The sequence below is a fragment of the Sus scrofa genome, chromosome 6, assembly GCF_054392235.1.
Source record: "Sus scrofa isolate SSC_HxYL_T2T_F1_AM1 chromosome 6, Sscrofa_HxYL_maternal_Yorkshire_Landrace_v2.0, whole genome shotgun sequence".
NCBI classification, from domain to species: domain Eukaryota; kingdom Metazoa; phylum Chordata; class Mammalia; order Artiodactyla; family Suidae; genus Sus; species Sus scrofa.
The window spans coordinates 50,110,026-50,128,514 of record NC_139388.1 but is presented as its reverse complement, the minus strand read 5'-3'; the positions used below and the strand labels follow the sequence as shown (position 1 = coordinate 50,128,514).

General features: G+C 39.7%; 1 protein-coding gene across 5 annotated transcripts in view; it reads left to right on the top strand.

The window, feature by feature from the left end:
* The first annotated feature begins 36 nt into the window (after positions 1–36).
* The window catches only part of ZNF568 (zinc finger protein 568), a 28,205-nt gene continuing 9,752 nt past the window's right edge, over positions 37–18,489 (top strand). For 2 of the 5 annotated variants that reach the window (XM_084960676.1, XM_021097146.2), the window contains exons 1-6: positions 37–183; positions 1,649–1,709; positions 4,454–4,870; positions 6,123–6,181; positions 16,151–16,277; positions 16,546–16,641. In XM_084960676.1, the coding sequence (XP_084816802.1) occupies positions 4,795–4,870; positions 6,123–6,181; positions 16,151–16,277; positions 16,546–16,641 (358 nt within the window). In that variant the 5' untranslated portion in view covers positions 37–183; positions 1,649–1,709; positions 4,454–4,794. The remainder of the gene's footprint in view (positions 184–1,648; positions 1,710–4,453; positions 4,871–6,122; positions 6,182–16,150; positions 16,278–16,545; positions 16,642–18,489) is intronic. The other 3 variants (XM_084960674.1, XM_084960675.1, XM_084960677.1) reach the window with 3 other exon arrangements.

Below are 18,489 nucleotides of genomic sequence, written 5' to 3'. Positions count from 1 at the left end.
GCCGGAAGTTGAGTCAAGCCGTGAGGCCTTCTGGGAGGTGTTGTGTTGTGGAACGTCGGTTGGGAGGCAGACGCGGTGGGGTGGTTCGACGTTGCCGGCGCCTGGCCCGGGCCTTCCTCGGGTCTCCTTCATCCATCCTCTCGGAAACTGCGCGCTAGATGTGCATTCGGGCGTTTCCGGCAGGTGACGCTGCCGTGTCCCCAGAGCGGGACTTAAGGAAGGGGCTCAAGCCATCTGGGCAGCTTCAGCGCGCGGCTAAAGGGGTGGAGCCTTTAAGGAGGCCCCAAGTGTTTGGAGTAGCGGCAGTGTGGAGAATGCTCCTGGAGAGTTGTTGGAGTTCTCAGAACGAGAAACTGTGGTGGAGAGTTACTGTGTGTGTGTGTGTGTGTGTGAGTGTGTGTGAGAGAGAGAGATTGTGGTGATGTGAGTGATGGGGGTGTGGTTGTGTATGAGTGTGATGGAGTAATTGTGATAGGATGTGTAATGGTGATGTTCGTGATTGTGAGTTATGAAAACGTTTGTGGTGTTGTTTGTGTAATTGCTAGGTGGATGTGCAATGTGTGAGTGTGGTGAGGTGTTGGCAATTGTAATTTGTGTAGTGGTTCTTGTCTTGCCTGAGTTGACTTCTGTGTAGGCATAATTGGTAACCGCTTGAAAAAATTGTATTTTGGTTTCAAGTGGTCCTTTTTCCTCATTGCCCACTCTTTGTTAGCCCTCTTTCCTTTGGTGACATTGTCCAGATTTATTTTATTTATTTATTTTTTTGGCCTTCTTTTGGCTTTTTTTATTATATGTATTATTTATTGTCATTATAATAATGCTGCCTGACAAACAGCTCTTAAACTCGGTGGAATACAACAGCAAGCATTTATTTTCTTGTTCATAGGGTTACAGGTCCTTTATGTTCATTTTACCTAGGCTGGGCCTGCCTGGATGGATGGGCTGCAGAATGGATTCAGACCTGCTCCATACGCGTTCTTTCTGTAGCTCAGGCTAAAAGGACAGTGGTTACCAGGACATGTTCTTCTCATGGTGGATCACCAGAGTACAAGACAGATCTTAAAAGCATCCTTAAAACTTCTTTTCCTGGAGTTCCCGTCGTGGCGCAGTGGTTAATGAATCCGACTAGGAACCATGAGGTTGCGGGTTCAGTCCCTGCCCTTGCTCAGTGGGTTAACGATCCGGCGTTGCCGTGAGCTGTGGTGTAGGTTGCAGACGCGGCTCGGATCCCGAGTTGCTGTGGCTCTGGTGTAGGCCGGTGGCTACAGCTCCGATTAGACCCCCTAGCCTGGGAACCTCCACATGCTGCGGGAGCGGCCCAAGAAATAGCAAAAAGACAAAAAAAAAAAAAAAATTTCTTTTCCCAATCATACTAATATTGGGTTAGCCAAAGCCAGTCAGGTGCCTAAGGTTAACATTAATTACACCCACAGTCAGAGGACAAAGCAAAGTTATATGGCAAAAAGTGTGAATGTATAATCCTGTGAAGAATTGGGACTAAGATTTCCAATCTACAACATGCCTCTTTATCCTTATGGATACCATTTAGTCCAAGTTCTCTTTTATTTGATAATATTGTTTGTCAGGTTATGTTACTGTATTTTCCAGGAATTTCATTTTACACCCCCTTTATGTCTTTATACTTCAGGTCTGTCTTTTATGAGAGTATATAGCCGGCCTTTTATCGTGTTTGACTGTTATTATAATAGGTGAGTTTAATTCATTTACATTTGTTGTGATTGCTGATAAAAATTTGTTCTATTTTCTATTACGCCTTTTTTCTTTTTTTAGGGCTGTACCTGCTGCATATGGAGGTTCCCAGGCTAGAGGTGGAATCAGAGCTGTAGCCGCTGACCTACCTCATCAGCCACAGCAACACCAGATCCAACCCACGTCTTCAACCTATACCACAGCTCAGGGCAATGCCAGATCCTTAACCCACTGAATAAGGCCAGGATTGAACCTTTGTGCTCATGGATGCTAGTCTGATTTGTTTCCTCTGAGCAATGACAGAAGCTCCCTCCTTAACCTTTTTTTCAAGTGTTGAGCTCAGTGGCATCCACATAGCCATGCCACTATCACCCACTCTTATGTAACTCTTTTTATCTTGCAAAACAGAAACTCTACCCATTAAATGATAACTGTCCACTCCTTTGTTCCCCCAGTTATGTGCAACCACTGTTCTACTTTCTGTATTTTTTTTTTGGCAGTGCCTGTGGCATGTGGAAATTCCCAGGCCAGGAATGGAACTCATGCCACACCAGCAACCAAGCCACAGCAGTGACAAAACCAGGTCCTTAATCTACCTTGTATCTCATTATATACTCTGTGTACCAAATCATACAGTATTTGTCCTTTTGGCTCTGGTTTATTAACTTAGCATAATGTCTTTAAGTTTCATGCATGTGTCAGAATTTCCTTCCTTTTTTTTTTTTTTTTTTGTCTTTTTAGGGCCATACCCGAGGCATACGGAAGTTCCCAGACTAGGGGTTAAATTGGAGCTGTAGCAGCTGGCCTTTGCCACAGCCACAGCAACATAGGATCTGAGCCACATCTGTGACCTACACCACAGCCCACAGCAACACCAGATCCTTAACCGACTTACTGAGGCCAGGGATTGAACCCATGTCCTCATGGATACCAGTTGGATTCGTTATCACTGAGCCATGGTGGGAACTCCTCAGAGTTTCCTTCCTTTTTAAGGCTGAATAATATTTTGTTGATTGTATATACCACATTTTGTTTATCTATATCTGTCATTTGGGTTATTTCTGCCTTTTGACTATTGTAAATAATGCTTCTACAAACATGGGTGTACAAATACTTGTTCGAGGCCCTACTTTCAGTTCTTTTGAGTATATATCCACAAGTGGAATTTATGGATCATAGAATAATTCTGTTTTTACTTTTTTCATTGCCATACTGTTTTCTCTAGTGTCTGTAGCAGCTTATCAACATATTTTTTTAAATACCTACTATCAGTGGCAAGACACACAAAAATTTCATGTATTTGATGTGAGAGTGTGGACAATGTGCATGATAAAATAAATTATACAATTTTTAGTGATAATTACCATGGAAGAAATAGAAACAGTGTGAGAGATATTAGGAGTATATCCCAAGCATAACACTGGTCAAAACTTACTATAATTGAATGATTTCTGTTTTGCTATCTCTTTTCTGTCATTCGGGGTAAAGATTAGTCTACTCTCATGTATCGTTTTTTTACCATAGATGACAAATTAATATTTCTTAATAGCTGTTTTATCTAGCATCCAATATCTCTGTGATATTAGTGTAATTCTGATTTCAAATGAAGAATATTGGAATCCAGGAGTTCCCATTGTGGCGCACTGGTTAACAAATCCGACTAGGAACCATGAGGTTGCAGGTTCGATCCCTGGCCTTGCTCAGTGGGTTGAGGATCCTGCATTGCTGTGAGCTGTGGTGTAGGTTGGTGGCTACAGCTCCGATTAGACCCCTAGCCTGGGAACCTCCATATGCCACAGGAGCGGCCCTAGAAATGGCAAAAAGACAAAAAAAAAAAAAAAAATTGGAATCCTAAAATGCAGCTCTTTATTTATCTCAGTTGTCAAGATAAATAGGAAATGGAATAGCCAGACTTTAAATGCAACTCTATTTATTTCAAATCTGGGGTTGCCAAAAATCTGATTTTTGACTCAACTTTGTATCTGTCACTGCATCGAACCTACACCTTTATGGTCACAAAAGATATTTGAGAAGCAGATATTATATCAACATCACTATTGTAGTCACTTTGTTTCTAGACTCTTGGTATCTCTGTTGGGCACTTGGGTCAACCTGAGTTGCTGAGTCTTTGAGTTTTCTTCCAGACTTCTGTTGTCTCAGCATCACTGGTCTGTGACTCCAGGGAAAGTAAGTCACAAACAAGGAAGCTAATTGTTTGAGATTGTATTAATTATCTATTACTGTGTAATAGGGCACCTCAAAATTTAGTGGCCTAGAGGTTAAGGATTCAGCATTGTCACTGCTGTGGCCTAGGTCACTGCTGTGGTGCAGGTTTGATCTCTGCCCCAGGAACTTCCACATGCCATGCGTATGGTCAAAAAAAAAAAAAAAATAGTGGCTTAAACAGCAGTTAACACTTATTAAACAACAATAAACATTAATATCAGTTTTTGTGGGGAGTGACTTAGCTGGGTATTTTGGCTCAGATATTTCATGAAATTGCAGTCAGTTGTTGGCAGGGCTGCAGAAAGCTAACTAGGACTGGAAGATTTGCTTCCAAAATGGCTAGCAAGTTGGTGTTGGCTGCTGGCACAAGCCTTTACCTAGGGCTAGTTGAGTGCTTTCATGGCATGGTAACTGGCTTCCTTAAGTGCATGATTCAAAAATGTGCAAAACAGAAACCACAATGTTTTTTAATGACCTAAACTTAGAAGTCAAACACTCTCATTTCTGCATTATACAGGTCAGTTCTATTCAGTATGGGAGTGGTGTATGAAGGACATGGATACCAGAAGACAGTGATCATTGGGGGCCACCTTGGAGTCTGGTTCCCATAGGGATCCATTGAGAAGACATCTGGTAAACTGAATTTATATCATAAGCCCACAGGTCCTAGCTCCACAAAGATAAAACAGATCATTGATGGGAAGAGAAAGCCCTAAAGAACATATATCTATAATGGATGGAGACCTTCTGACCTGAAACCTCCCATAGAAGCTGAGGAGTCCTGAGATAAAGTAAACACTGAAATTGCTGGACCTGCATCCTGCCTTAATCCCTCTGCCTAGAGTGGGAAAGGCCTGAATGACATCTCAGCCTTTGGAGATCAGCAGTGGCTGTGTGACAGTGGAACGTTTAACCCAGATGATGGAACGGAGAGGTGAGGTGGCTCAGAGATGGGTAGAGTTTAGGAGAGAAGCTCTAAAAAGAGTTAGGGTGTTCTGTCGTATTAAGAAAGTTTACAAGTTTTTGACTGTGTCAATGCTTGTTTTTTTATTTACTTGACAACTGTTTTTTTAAAATAAATGTGTAATTTCTCTTTTTCTTAAGTACAATTATATTTTTTAAAAAATGCTCTTACGGAGTTGCTGCCATGGCTCAGTGGGTTAAGAATCTGACTGCCTTGGAGTTCCTGTCGTGGGCTCAGTGGTTAACGAATCCAACTAGGAACCATGAGGTTTCAGATTCGATCCCTGACCTTGCTCAGTGGGTTAACAATCCAGCATTGCCATGAGCTGTGTTGTAGGTTGCAGACGCGGCTCAGATCCTGCGTTGCTGTCGCTCTGGCATAGGCTGGCAGCTACAGCTCCAATTAGACCCCTAGCCTGGGAACCTCCATATGCTGCAGGAGCGGCCTAAGAAACGGCAGAAAGACAAAAAAAAAAAAAAAAAAAAGAAAAGAAAAGAATCTGACTGGAGTTCCCGTCGTGGCGCAGTGGTTAACGAATCCGACTAGGAACCATGAGGTTGCGGGTTCGATCCCTGCCCTTGCTCAGTGGGTTAACGATCCGGCGTTGCCGTGAGCTGTGGTGTAGGTTGCAGACGCAGCTCGGATCCCGCGTTGCTGTGGCTCCGGCGTAGGCTGGCAGCTACAGCTCCAATTGGACCCCTAGCCTGGGAACCTCCATATGCCACAGGAGCGGCCCAAAGAAATAACAAAAAAAAAGACAAAAAAAAAAAAAAAAAAAAAAAGAATCTGACTGCCGTGGCTTGGATCTCTGTGGAGGTGTCGGTTTGATTCCTGGCCCGGTGCAGTAGGTTAAAGTATCCAGCATTACCACAGCTGCAGCATAGGTTACAGGTGTGGCTTATATTCAGTCCCTGTCCTGGGAACTTCCATATGATGTGGGTATGGCCATAAAAACTAAAAAATGCTGTTAAATATATAACTGTAAACAAAAGTTTTCTATTCCATCCCTTCCCATACCCTGTTTGCTCTACCCATAGGCAACCACTTTGAACATTTTTTTGTGGATATTCTGGTATTCGGCTCTGCTTTTCTGAATAATGTCCTCATACTACTAATGTTTGGTTTCTGTTTTAGATTTTCCTGTTAGCTTTTGACAGTGGAGATAAAGATTTACCTGTTTTTTATGTTACTCCTAAATCAGTTTTTATTTCCCTTTCCTCAGCGTGGTGTTCTCCAGACTCTGCCCTTTTCAAGGAAGAAGAGGATATGACCAGTTCTCTTGTACGTTTTCAGCATTTATTTGTTCCCTGCATTATTTTACAATGCAGTTGCAGTAGGTTATCTTAACCTACCAGTAAGGTGGAAAAAACTAAATGAAAAATCAAGATGAGAAAAAATATAGCTAGATCAGAACAGGGGAAATTTGAAATATGGCTGTACAGAAACAGATCCAGACAGAATTATTAAACTTGAGTTCAAATTCAGATATGATCTGGAGAAGCAAAAGCACACTGAAACATAAAATTCATCCCATGATCTTCACTGTTTATGAGGAAAAAGCTTATAATTCAGGAAAGAAAAAAAGCTTTTCAATTGGCACCTACGTCAAAAAGAAATCCAAAATAATTCTGTAATTCTTATGATTTTAAACTCAGTTTTTTAAAAGTCCTTCTTCGCCTTAGATTAAAAACTGGAATTATATGAAAGAGTAAATTGAATACTTCTTTCAGATGATCCTGTGTATATATTTCAGTTGAGATTTTTTAAGTTATGCTAAGATATGCTAATATTCTATGGCAGAATTTTATAGCTCCTCATCTTTTTTTTTTTTTTTTTGTCTTTGTCTACGGCTACACCCACGGCATGTGGAGGTTCCCAGGCTGGGGGTCTAATTGGAGCTGTAGCTGCTGGCCTATGCCAAAGTCACAGCAACATGGGATCTGAGCCATGTCTGCAACCTACACCAGTACACGGCAATGCCAGATCCTTAACCCACTGAGTGAGGCCAGGGAACAAACCTGCAACCTCATAGTTCCTAGCCGGATTCATTAACCACTGAGCCACGGCGGGAACTCCCACATCTTTTTTATAGGCTCAGAAGATACATAATTACGATTCTTCATCTTCTTACAAAAAGACTCATTTTCCTCTGCTCTTGATTCTTTTTGTTTCCAACTCTGGAATCCTTAACACTTCTGTATGATAAATATTTTTCACTTTAATGCTTCTTTTCCTTTAGCTCATATCTTTTCAATCCTGAAACACATACACACGTTTTTTGACCGTATGATTGTGTGGCTCGTCCGTTTAGTTCTCCTTTTGGCAGAGTGGTTTTTTGAACCTACACAGATTTAGGTTCAAATCTTGGCTCAACAGCTTACTAAGTGCATGTTTATGGGCCTGTTTCTTAATCTCTTTGGTCTGAATTATGTCATCTATAAATGAGGATAATAATACTTATCCCACAGGAATGTTGGGTTGAATACACGTAGCGCTCCATCTTGTTCATAATTGTTCACTGTATAAATCTGTCCCCCTGAAAAGATCTTTGGATATGTTGGCTGTATTCCCTTTTTTAGTTTAACATATGAAACTGATAAAAGAGAAGATGCCTGATTTGGGTTCATAAAATAAATCCTTTTCTTCAGTAAGACTACTGTAAATACTGTAATAAGGCAAAACTGGGAACAGTTTTTGTAATACATATGTAGAAATACACTAACTATTCTTAAAAATCAATAATTAAGAAGATAGAAAATTAGATGAAGAACATGATGAGCAAGAGGTTGGAAAAAAGTACAAGTGGCCAATAAATATTTTAAAAACGTCTCAAACAAACTAGTCAGATTTGCAGATACATTTTTTTAGATGTATTCTGAATTAGTAGGTAATGACTGTCTTTTATGAGAGAGTTCCAAATAATTGCTTCACATGTACATTTTCTTTATAAAGTAAAAAGCAGGATATAAGGAGTTGTGATCTACAAATAGGACACTTAGCTTTCAAAAAATTCGTTCATGCAGTTCCTTTTCAGATATCAGAGCCAGATGTTTTGATCTGGACTATCAAATAGAAATGAACTACCTATGTTTCTGGGCATGAAGACCTAAATTCATTTTAGAATATGTACTAATTTTTTTTTTTTTTTTTTTTTTTTGTCTTTTTAGGGCCACACCTGCAGCATATGGAGACTCCCAGGCTAGGGGTTGAATCGGAGCTATAGCTGCTGGCCTGCGCCACAGCAACACCAGATCCATGTCTTCGACCTACGCCATAGCTCACCACAATGTTGGATCCTCAACCCACTGAGCAAGGCCAGGGATCAAACCTGCATCGTGGATACTAGCCAGATTTGTTTCTGCTGAGCCACAGCAAGAACTCCCATTCTAGAATATGAATGTAAATATATTCAATGGCAGCTTTTATTTATATTTGAATAGACTACACAGCAGCTGGGAAAATCTCCTATAGCAATAAGTATAATAGCTCTATTGAGTACCTCTTATGTGCCAGGTATATTGTGCTGTAAGCGTTTCATAGCTTATTTCGTGTAATCATTATCAGAAGTGTGTAAAATATTTAAATTTTTACAATGAAATGTAAAGCAATGAAATGAAAGCAATGAAGCACAGAGATTAAGAATCTTACATAACTTCATGCATCAAATATGTAATAAACCCAGGATTCAAACCTATACAACCTGACTCTTAAGATACTGTGCAAATGAAGCCCACTCATGAGTGAAGAAATCCATTTTTGGTAAATGACTGTTCATATCATCTGTTCATTTTATGTTGTTAATCCTTTTTCTAGTTGAAATTAGGGAAATTGAATAATGCCTACATCAGTTCTCTGGTGGTTTAGCTGAGTAAGTATCTCGTGGTGTCACTGCTGTGACAGATCCCTAGCCTGGGAACTTCTGCATGCTGTGGATTAGGCCAAAAGAAAAAACCAGAACAAAAGAGGAGTTCCTGCTGTAGCGCTGCAGGTTAAGTATCCAGCCTTGTCTCTACTGAGGCTCAGGTTGCTGCTAAGGCACAGGTTCAATCCCTGGTCCAGGAATTTCCATATGTCATGGCTGCAGCCAAAAAAACCAAAAACGTTTATACAACAGTGTAAGTCAACTCTACTGCAATGAAATTTAGGAGTGGGGAAAGAAAAGAATGCCCGTTTGATCATCAGAATTTATGCACATACCTTCTTCTAATATGTCACTTATATGTTATGTATCTTTTGCTGTGATAAACTTTAAATGTGGATAGTTATATACAGCATATGCTAAGTATGTGCATACAATAAGGATTCAGTCAAAATTAATATGCAGCATTAGTTTTTATTATTAAACTTTATTTATTTTTTTAATTTATCACATCTGTAGTTGTATAATGATCATAACAATCTGATTTCACAGGATTTCCATCCCATAACCCAAGCACATCCCCCTACCCCCCAAACTGTCTCCTCTGGAGACCATAAGTTTTTCAATGTCTGTGAGTCAGCATCTGTTCTGAAAAGAAGTTCAGTCTATCCTTTTTTCAGATTCCACCTGTCAGTGAAAGCATTTGATGTTGGTGTCTCATTGTATGGCTGACTTCACTTAGCATGATAGTTTCTGGGTCCATCCATGTTGCTAAAAATGCCAGTATTTCGTTCTTTTTAATGGCTGAGTAATATTTCATTGTATATATGTGTTTTTTGTTTTTGTTTTTGTTTTTTTGCCTTTTCTAGGGCTACTCCCACGGCACATGGAGGTTCCCAGGCTAGGGGTCCAATTGGAGCTGTAGCCACTGGCCTACGCCAGAGCCACAGCAACATGGGATCCAAGCCGCCTCTGTGACCTACACCACAGCTCACGGCAATGCCAGGTCCTTAACCCACTGAGCAAAGCCAGGGATCGAACCTGCAACCTCATGGTTCCTAGTCAGCTTCATTAACCACTGCGCCACAACAGGAATTCCTGTACCACATCTTCTTAATCCACTCCTCTATCAATGGACATTTAGATTGTTTCCATGTCTTGGCTATTGTAAATAGTGCTGCAGTGAACATTGGAGTACATGTGTCTTTGTGAGTCGTGGTTTTCTCTGGATAGATGCCCAGGAGTGGGATTGCTGGATCAAATGGTAGTTCTATGTTTAGTTTTCTGAGGAATCTCCATACTGCTGTACACAGTGGTTGCACCAATTTACAATCCCACCAACGGTGTGATAGGGTTCCTTTTTCTCTGCACCCTCTCCAGCACTTATTGTTTGTAGACTTTTGGATGATGGCCATTCTGGCTGGTGGAAGGTGGTACCTCATCGTGGTTTTGATTTGCATTTCTCTAATAATGAGTGACGTTGAACATCTTTTCATGTGTTTTTTTGCCATCTGAATGTCTTCTTTGGAGAACTGTCTGTTTAGATCTTCTGCCCATTTTTTGATGGGGTTGTTTGTTTTTTTGGTATGGAGTTGCAGGAGGTGTTTATAAATTTTGGAGATGAATCCCTTGTCAGTGGATTCACTTGCAAAGATTTTCTCCCCTTCTGTGGGTTGTCTTTTTGTGTTGTTTAGGGTTTCCTTTGCTGTGCAGAAACTCTGAAGTTTGATTAGGTCCCATTTGTTTATTTTTGTTTTTATTGTCAATACTCTCAGAGGTGGATCTGAGAAGATGTTGCTGTTGTTTATGTCAGAGAATGTTTGGCCAATGTTTTCCTCTAAGAGTTTTATAGTGTCTGGTCTTATATCTAGGTCTTTCATCCATTTGGAGTTTCTTTTTGCATATGGTGTTAGGGAGTGTTCTAATTTCATTCTTTTCCATGTGGCTGTCCAGTTTTCCCAGCACCACTTATTGAACAAGCTGTTCTTTCTCCATTGTATATCCTTGCCTCCTTTGTCATAGATTAGTTGGCTGTAGATGCCTGGGTTTAATTCTGGGCTTTCTATCCTGTTCCACTGTGTTATTAAACTCTAAAGACATTTATTTTACTTTCCCACATCACCAGGGATGTGACTGGTTAAATGCTGTATCTTTTCAGGAAAACATGGCACTGTTGAGTGACTATTACATTCTAAAAGTTGATTCACAGTGTTGTGAAGAGCTTCTGGTCTTTGTCCCATAAGCCCTCTTTGAAATGACCTATGCAGTGTTAATATTAATATCTTTTCTTTCATGAGTTGCCAGTGTTGGTCTTTTCTAAGATATCTTTCCTCATATTAAGTTATATACTTCCTTTTCAAAGCTTTGTTTTTCATATTTAGTCTTTGATCCAACTGGATTCAACTTTGTAACGGTCCACAGAAGGAATTTATTGATAATTTCTATCAGTAAAATTATTTTTTGCGTGTAGGAGACCAGTTCCAATACTATTTGTTAAATAGATTTTTTCCTTTGTGATACCACCTTTACTATTTACATGCTTAATCATTCTAAGCTCTTTATTCTGTTTCTTTAATCTGTTTGTCTACATCCATACCAGTACCATATTCTACGGGTGTGTATGTGTATGTGTGTGTGTTTACATTGTTTTAATTATTTTACCCTGATGGTTTGGCAAAGATTTCCCTGCTTCCCACTACACAAGTATGTTTTTAGTTTTCCAAAAATTTCTCGGCTACTTGGGGACCTCCATGCCTCCATTTGTAGTTTAGAATCAGTTTTTCTAGTTCTAAGGAGAAAACTCTATTGTGATTTTTTTTTTTTTGTCTTTTGTCTTTTGTTGTTGTTGTTGTTGTTGTTTCTATTGTGATTTTAATTGGAATTGCAAAGAATTGTTGACTGTAGATCTTCCTGACTTATGATAGGGTTACATCCTGACAAACCCGTTATAATTTGAAAATATTGTAAATTGAAAATATATTTAATACAGCTAAGCTACTGCATGTGATAATTTAGTTTTTAGCTTACCTTAAATATGCTCAAAACAATTATATTAGCCTTTTGTTGGGGAAGATCATCTAACACAAAACTTATTTTATAATAAAATATTGAATATCTCATGTGATTTATTAAAGACTGTACTGAAAGTGAAAAACAGAATGGTTGAATGGGTATAGAATGGTTTTAAGAGTGTATTTTTTTTTTACCTGCATGATCACATGGCTGACTGGGAGCTGTGGCTTGCTGTCACTGGCCAGCATCACCAGAGAGTATCATTCCACACACAGCTAGTCTGAAAAAATATCAAAATTGAAAACTCAGGATATCTACATTTTCTGTGTATATTACTTTTGCACCATTTTAAAGTCGAAAATTCATGAATTGAACCATTGTAGGTTGAGGACTATCTCTAATTGGAGAAGAACTGAGTGAAATATTTTGTCACAAAGATACTTCAATTTAAGGAAATCTATTAATATTCATATTCAAGAAAAATGTAATCATCTCCATAGAACTGCTAATTTTTTAAATCAGAATTTGAGATTTTTAAGAGGATTCTTTTTTTATAAAATAGAATATTTTAAAAAATTATTCTATACATATAATAAACTAAAGGCCAGAACCAAGGTTACTGGGGAAAATAAGACATATTCCCACTAAAGTCAGGAACATGACCAAATTGCTCTTGCTACCACATTTATTTATTATTATTCTATATGCATATGTAAAAGATAAAAATTGGGAAGGTGCATACAAAATTATGATATCTAAATGGTTCAATCATATATGTGGGCAGCTGAAAAGGAAAGAAGATAATTCAATACAGAATGGACCTAAAATTAATATAGATAATCAGTGGCATTTCTTTATACAAACCAGAACTGATTCAAAAATGAAAAAGAAGAAAGATGTTAAGAGTAGAAATAAAATTGGAGTTCCCGTCTTGGGCAGTGGAAAGGAATCTGACTAGGAACCATGAGGTTTCAGGTTCAATCCCTGGCCTCGCTCAGTGGGTTAAGGATTCTGCATTGCTGTGAACTGTGGTGTAGGTCACAGATGTGGCTTGGATCTGATATTGCTGCATCTGTGGTGTAGGCCGGCAGCTGCAGCTGCACTTGGACCCCTAGCTTGGGAACCTCCATGTGCCGTGGGTGTGGCCCTGAAAAGCAGAAAAAAAGAAAAAAAAAAGGAGTAGAAATTAAAGGAAAAATTATTTATCTGATATATATGGGAGGAAAAAACCTTCAAAATATTGAGATCTTAAAGAGGATTTAAATAAATTTTTAATATTCACTCTTTGGATAAGATCCATCGTTATTAATTCAATATAAATTCTCTTTAATCTTCAGATTTATTGGAATCACAAATATTCTAGATATGCTTTTTAGAATAAAGCAAGTTGAATCCTCTGGCGGCTCAACAGTTTAAGGATCTAGCATTGTCACTGCTGTGGCTTGGGTTTCTGCTGTGACATGGGTTTGATCCCTGGCCCTGGTACTTCTGCAGGCATAGCCAAAAAAATAAAAAGTCAAAAGAGTTCTATGGCTCAGTGGGTTAGTGATCAGGCACTGTCTTTGTGAGAGTGCAGATTCAATCCCTGACTGGGCACAGTGGGTTGGGGATCCAGTGTTGGCGCAGCTGCTGCAGCTTGGATTCAGTCCCTGGCCTGAGAAGTTCCACAAGTGTGGCTGAAAAAGAAAAAAATAATAATATGAAAAATAGAAAGTTGGAGTTCTCGCTGTGGCCCAGTGGGTTAAGAATCCAATTACAGCAGCTTGGATTGCTGCGGAGGTGTAGTTTTGATACCTAGCCCAGTGCAATGGGTTAAAAGGATCTGGCATTGCCACAGCTGTGACTCAGATTCAGTCCCTGGCCTGGGAACTTCCATCTGCTGTGGGTGTGGCCATAACAAATAAAAATTAAAAAATAAAAAGCTAAAGGCTAAAGAGCTTAAATTCTTAAAAAAAAAAAAGTCAACATCTTAAGAAAATAGGCTTTACATAGCACTGATTCATCATTTTTTAACTTTAGAAATTAACCTAGAAATTCTCTTGTGGGCAGTGGGTGAAGGATCCAGTGTTGTCACTCAGCAGCTGCGGTCACTTGGCCAAAAAAAACAACAACAACAAAGATTTTTTAAAAGAATGAAAAAAACCTGTATTTACTTTTTTTTTTTAGGTCTTTTAGTTGGTTTGTTTGTTTTTAGGGTTGCACCTGCAGGATATGGAGGTTCCCAGGCTAGGGGTCTAATCAGAGCTGTAGCTGCCAGCTTATGCCACAGCCACAGCAACGCCAGATCCAAGGTGTATCTGTGACCTACACCACAGCTAATGGCAATGCCAGATCCTTAATCCACTGAGCAAGGCCAGGGATTGAACCCACATCCTCATGGATACTAGTCAGATTCTTAACCCACTGAGCCACAATGGGAACTCCTGATTCCTTCTTTATATCTTTAGTTGGAAAAGATATTTTTTAGCTGGTTCCATTCTTTCTCATCAATAATTGCTCTATAAATAGTTGTAATTTTGGTGTGCCCATCAGAGGATGTAAGCTCAGCATCTTTCTCTACCACCTTGGGCAGTATTTTATTCTTTTTGATGCTATTGTAAATGGGATTGTTTTCCTTAATTTCATTTTTGGATGTTTACTGCAAATGTCTAATTATACATTTGAGGGTTTTTTTGGTTGTTTTGTTTTGCTTTGCTTTGCTTTTTAGGGCCACACCCTCGGCATATGGAGGTTCCCAAGTCGAACTGAAGCTGTAACTGCTGGCCTACACCACAGGTCGCAGTAATGCCAAATCTTTAATCCACTGAGCAAGACCTGGGATCAAACTTACATCCTCATGGATGCTAGTCAGATTCGTTAACTGCTAAGCCATGATGGGAACTCCCAATTGAGTTTTTAATATTGATCTTGTATTCTGGCTATGACATAGGCCAGCAGCTGTGCAGCTGTGGCTCTGATTTGACCCCTAGCCCAAGAACTTCCATATGCTGCAGGTGCGTCTGCATCTGTAAAAAGCAAAGAAAAAAAAAAAAAAAGATTTTTCCGTATTTTCTTATTTGGATATTGAAGTTTTTAAATAGAGAGGAACACATAGATATTTGTGATCAAGTAACATTCTTTTCCAGAAATTTATCATTTGTTTTTTAGTTTCTGTTACACCACTCTCATAATTTTATTTTTTATTTTTTATTTTTTTTGTCTTTTTAGCTATTTCTTGGGCCACTCCCGCGGCATATGGAGGTTCCCAGGCTAGGGGTCGAATCGGAGCTGTAGCCACTGGCCTATACCAGAGCCACAGCAACTCAGGATCCAAGCCGCATCTGCAACCTACACCACAGCTCACGGCAACGCCGGATCGTTAACCCACTGAGCAAGAGCAGGGATCGAACCCGCAACCTCATGGTTCCTAGTCGGATTCGTTAACCACTGCGCCACGACAGGAACTCCCACTCTCATAATTTTAATTCTCATCCTGTGATTGTAAATATAACAAGCAAGAAAGAGGAGTTCCCATCATGGCACAATGGAAACGAATCTGACTAGGAACCATGAAGTTTTGGGTTCGATCCCTGGCCTTGCTCAGTGTGTTAAGGATCTGGCGTTGCCATGAGCTGTGGCATAGGTTGCAGATGTGGCTCAGATCTGGCGTTGCTGTGGCTGTGGCATAGGCTGGCAGCTGTAGCTCTGATTAGACCCCTAGCTGGGAACCTTCATATGCCGTGGGTGTGGCCCTTAAAAGACAAAAAGACAAAAGAAAAAAAAGGAAAAAAAAAAAGAAAACCCAAGTCCCTTTCTTTGATGTTTAACTGTTGATTTTGTCCTGGTCCTTTGCTTACTGTGTATGTTCTCTGCAAACACTCATATCCTTCAGCTATGGATTCCCAGTTTTAGTTTGGTGGCTGACAAATTCTCATCTCCTTTTTTCATACCTTCAAACTGTGTAGTGGACATTTCTATCTGTTGTCCTACAGATTTTGCATATTCAAATTTTCATATCTCTCCTCTTCTCTTCCTTCCCAACTTTTTCATATTCTTTCACACCAGATCACGTAATTGCTTGGACAGATTCTGAGCCAGTTACCTATGAACTATATCTAGCTGTTCCATTTCTATTACAATCCAGTACAAATCAGTGACCACCGTTTCCAGTTTCCTGTTTAATAGTAAATGAATTCTATTAATGAGTTTACTCAATAATTAACACACTCCTAACAGGATATTTCTATTATGGCATATTTTCCCCTATAGTATAAATGCAAAATTAGGTAAATACGAAGACCTGATATATGGTATCTGATTTCTGGATACTAGCTAAATCAGTTCTTACATGTTTTGACCACTGTTTATAATTTTGTTGACTTCACATTGTGTTTTTATAGGAAAGAGTAACATTTAAGGATGTGGCTGTGGACCTCACTCAGGAGGAGTGGCAGCAAATGAAACCTGCTCAGAGGAACTTGTACCGTGATGTGATGCTGGAGAACTACAGCAACCTAGTCACAGTGGGTAAGGGTAGCTTTGCAATTTTGTGTAGAATTCTTTTGCATTTTTGACATGTGTGAAGACTTCAATTGCCAGATGTCTTTGACTAGCTTTCCCTTTCTTTATATGATCATATGTGCTCATCTTGAGGGTAAAGTCTAATTACTTTGTCTCACTGTGGACGTTCCTCTCCTCATCTCTTACAAGCCCTCAAATCCCCAGGACTCAGCCCAAGATCTGAATGGTTGTCTCCAGCATTAACATCCAAGTCCTTTGCTCTCTCTCATAATAGGCTGTCAAGTCACCAAACCAGAAGTGATCTTCAAGTTGGAGCAGGAAGAGGAGCCATGGGTAGTAGAAGAAGAAATGCTTGGGAGGCATTGTCCAGGTGAATAAGTGAAAAGGCAGGTCTGAATGAGAAAACCACATAACAGCTGTTCAGGGGGTTGATACCATTTCACATTGTTCAATATTTTCTTAAAGGCTCTAGTCTTCTAGAGTGATAAAGTATATGAATGCCTTGGATTATTGTGACACTTCCCAGATACTGTTTTTCTTATACTGGAGCTATCTTCCTTTTGCAAATTTTAGAGGGCCAGGAGCTCTGTCTAATTTCAGGATACAAAACTTCCCTAATTCATTTACAGCATTACTTTCAGAATTATTTTTCCTCTCTACGATGCTTCAGCACTCTCTTTCCTTTGTGTTCATAGGGTTTTTTTTTCCTTATACATTCAATATTTCATGGGTGTGTAATATTTTAAAAACTTTTTTTTTCCCATCTCTTTAGGGCCACACTCACAGAATATGGAAGTTCCCAAGCTAGGGATCAAACCAGAGCTGCACCTGCCAACCTACACCACAACCACGGCAATGCTGGATCTACCTGCTGCACCTGCTGACCTACACCACAGCTCAGGGCAGTGCCAGATCCTTAACCTACTGATCGAGGCTGGGGATCGAACCTTCGTCCTTATGGATACTAGTCGGATTTGTTACTGCTGAGCCACAACGGGAACTGCTAAAAACATATTTGTTTTAGAGTTAGATTCCTTTTCATTTCTTTTTATTTTTTTTCTTTTGTCTTTTTAGGGCTGCACCGAGACATATGGAAGTTCCCAAGCTAGGGGTCTTATTGGAGCTGTAGCCCCTGGCCTACGCCACAGCCACAGCCACGCCAGATCCGGGCTGCATCTGCAGCATACACCACAGCTCACAGCAATGCCTGATCCTTAGTTCACTGAGCAAGGCCAGGGGTCGAACCTCGTCCTCATGGACACTAGTCAGGTACTGAGCCACACGGCGAGAACTCCATAATTTCTTCTTTATATTTTGAAAGTCCTCGGATTTGTATTTTGTAACAATACTCACATTTTCCATTGTATTTTGCAATTCTCACAATCTCACATAGCTTTAAAAGTTTCTGGCTTAAAAATTGTTGCCTCCTTCCTGTTTATTCCCACTTTTCGTTCCTTTAATTTTTTTGAAAATGTAATATATGCACACTAGGTTAAAAAAAACAGAACATTCCATGGAGTTACTGTTGTGGCTAAGTGGGTTATGAGCCAAACTGGTAGCATCCATGAGGATGTGGGTTTGATCCTGGGCCTTTCTCAGTGGGTTAAGGATCCGGCGTTGCTGTGAGCTGTGGCTTAGGTTGCAGAAGCAGCTCAGATCCCAAGTTGCTGTGGCTGTGGTATAGGTTGGCAGCTGCAGCTCTGATTTGACCCTTAGCCTGGGAACTTCCATATGCTGCAAGTGCTGCCCTAAAACAACAACAACAAAAAAAATAATATTGAAAGTAAAGTCTCTCTCTTATCCTTGACACTTAGTCCCTTTTTTTTTTTCCTCAGTTGCACTTCTTTTCAGAGTGGTGCTAGCTGTTCTTGATTATTTATCTCACCATATGAATTTTAGATTCACCTGTCTATTTCCAAAAAGAAACCTGTTGGAATTTTTAGTTGGGAACATGTTAGAGGTATAAATTAACTTTTGGAGAGTTGACATCTTTATAATGTCGAGGTTTTATATCCAAGAACATGCTCTCTGTCTTTATTCAGATGTACGTATTTTTGTGTCCTTCAGAAATGCCTTCCAAGATTTCCTTTATAGCTTTTGTAAATTCCTTATTAACTTTTTTTTTTTTTTTAATTGTTGTTGTTGTTGTTGCTATTTCTTGGGCCGTTCCCGCGGCATATGGAGGTTCCCAGGCTAGGGGTCGAATTGGAGCTGTAGC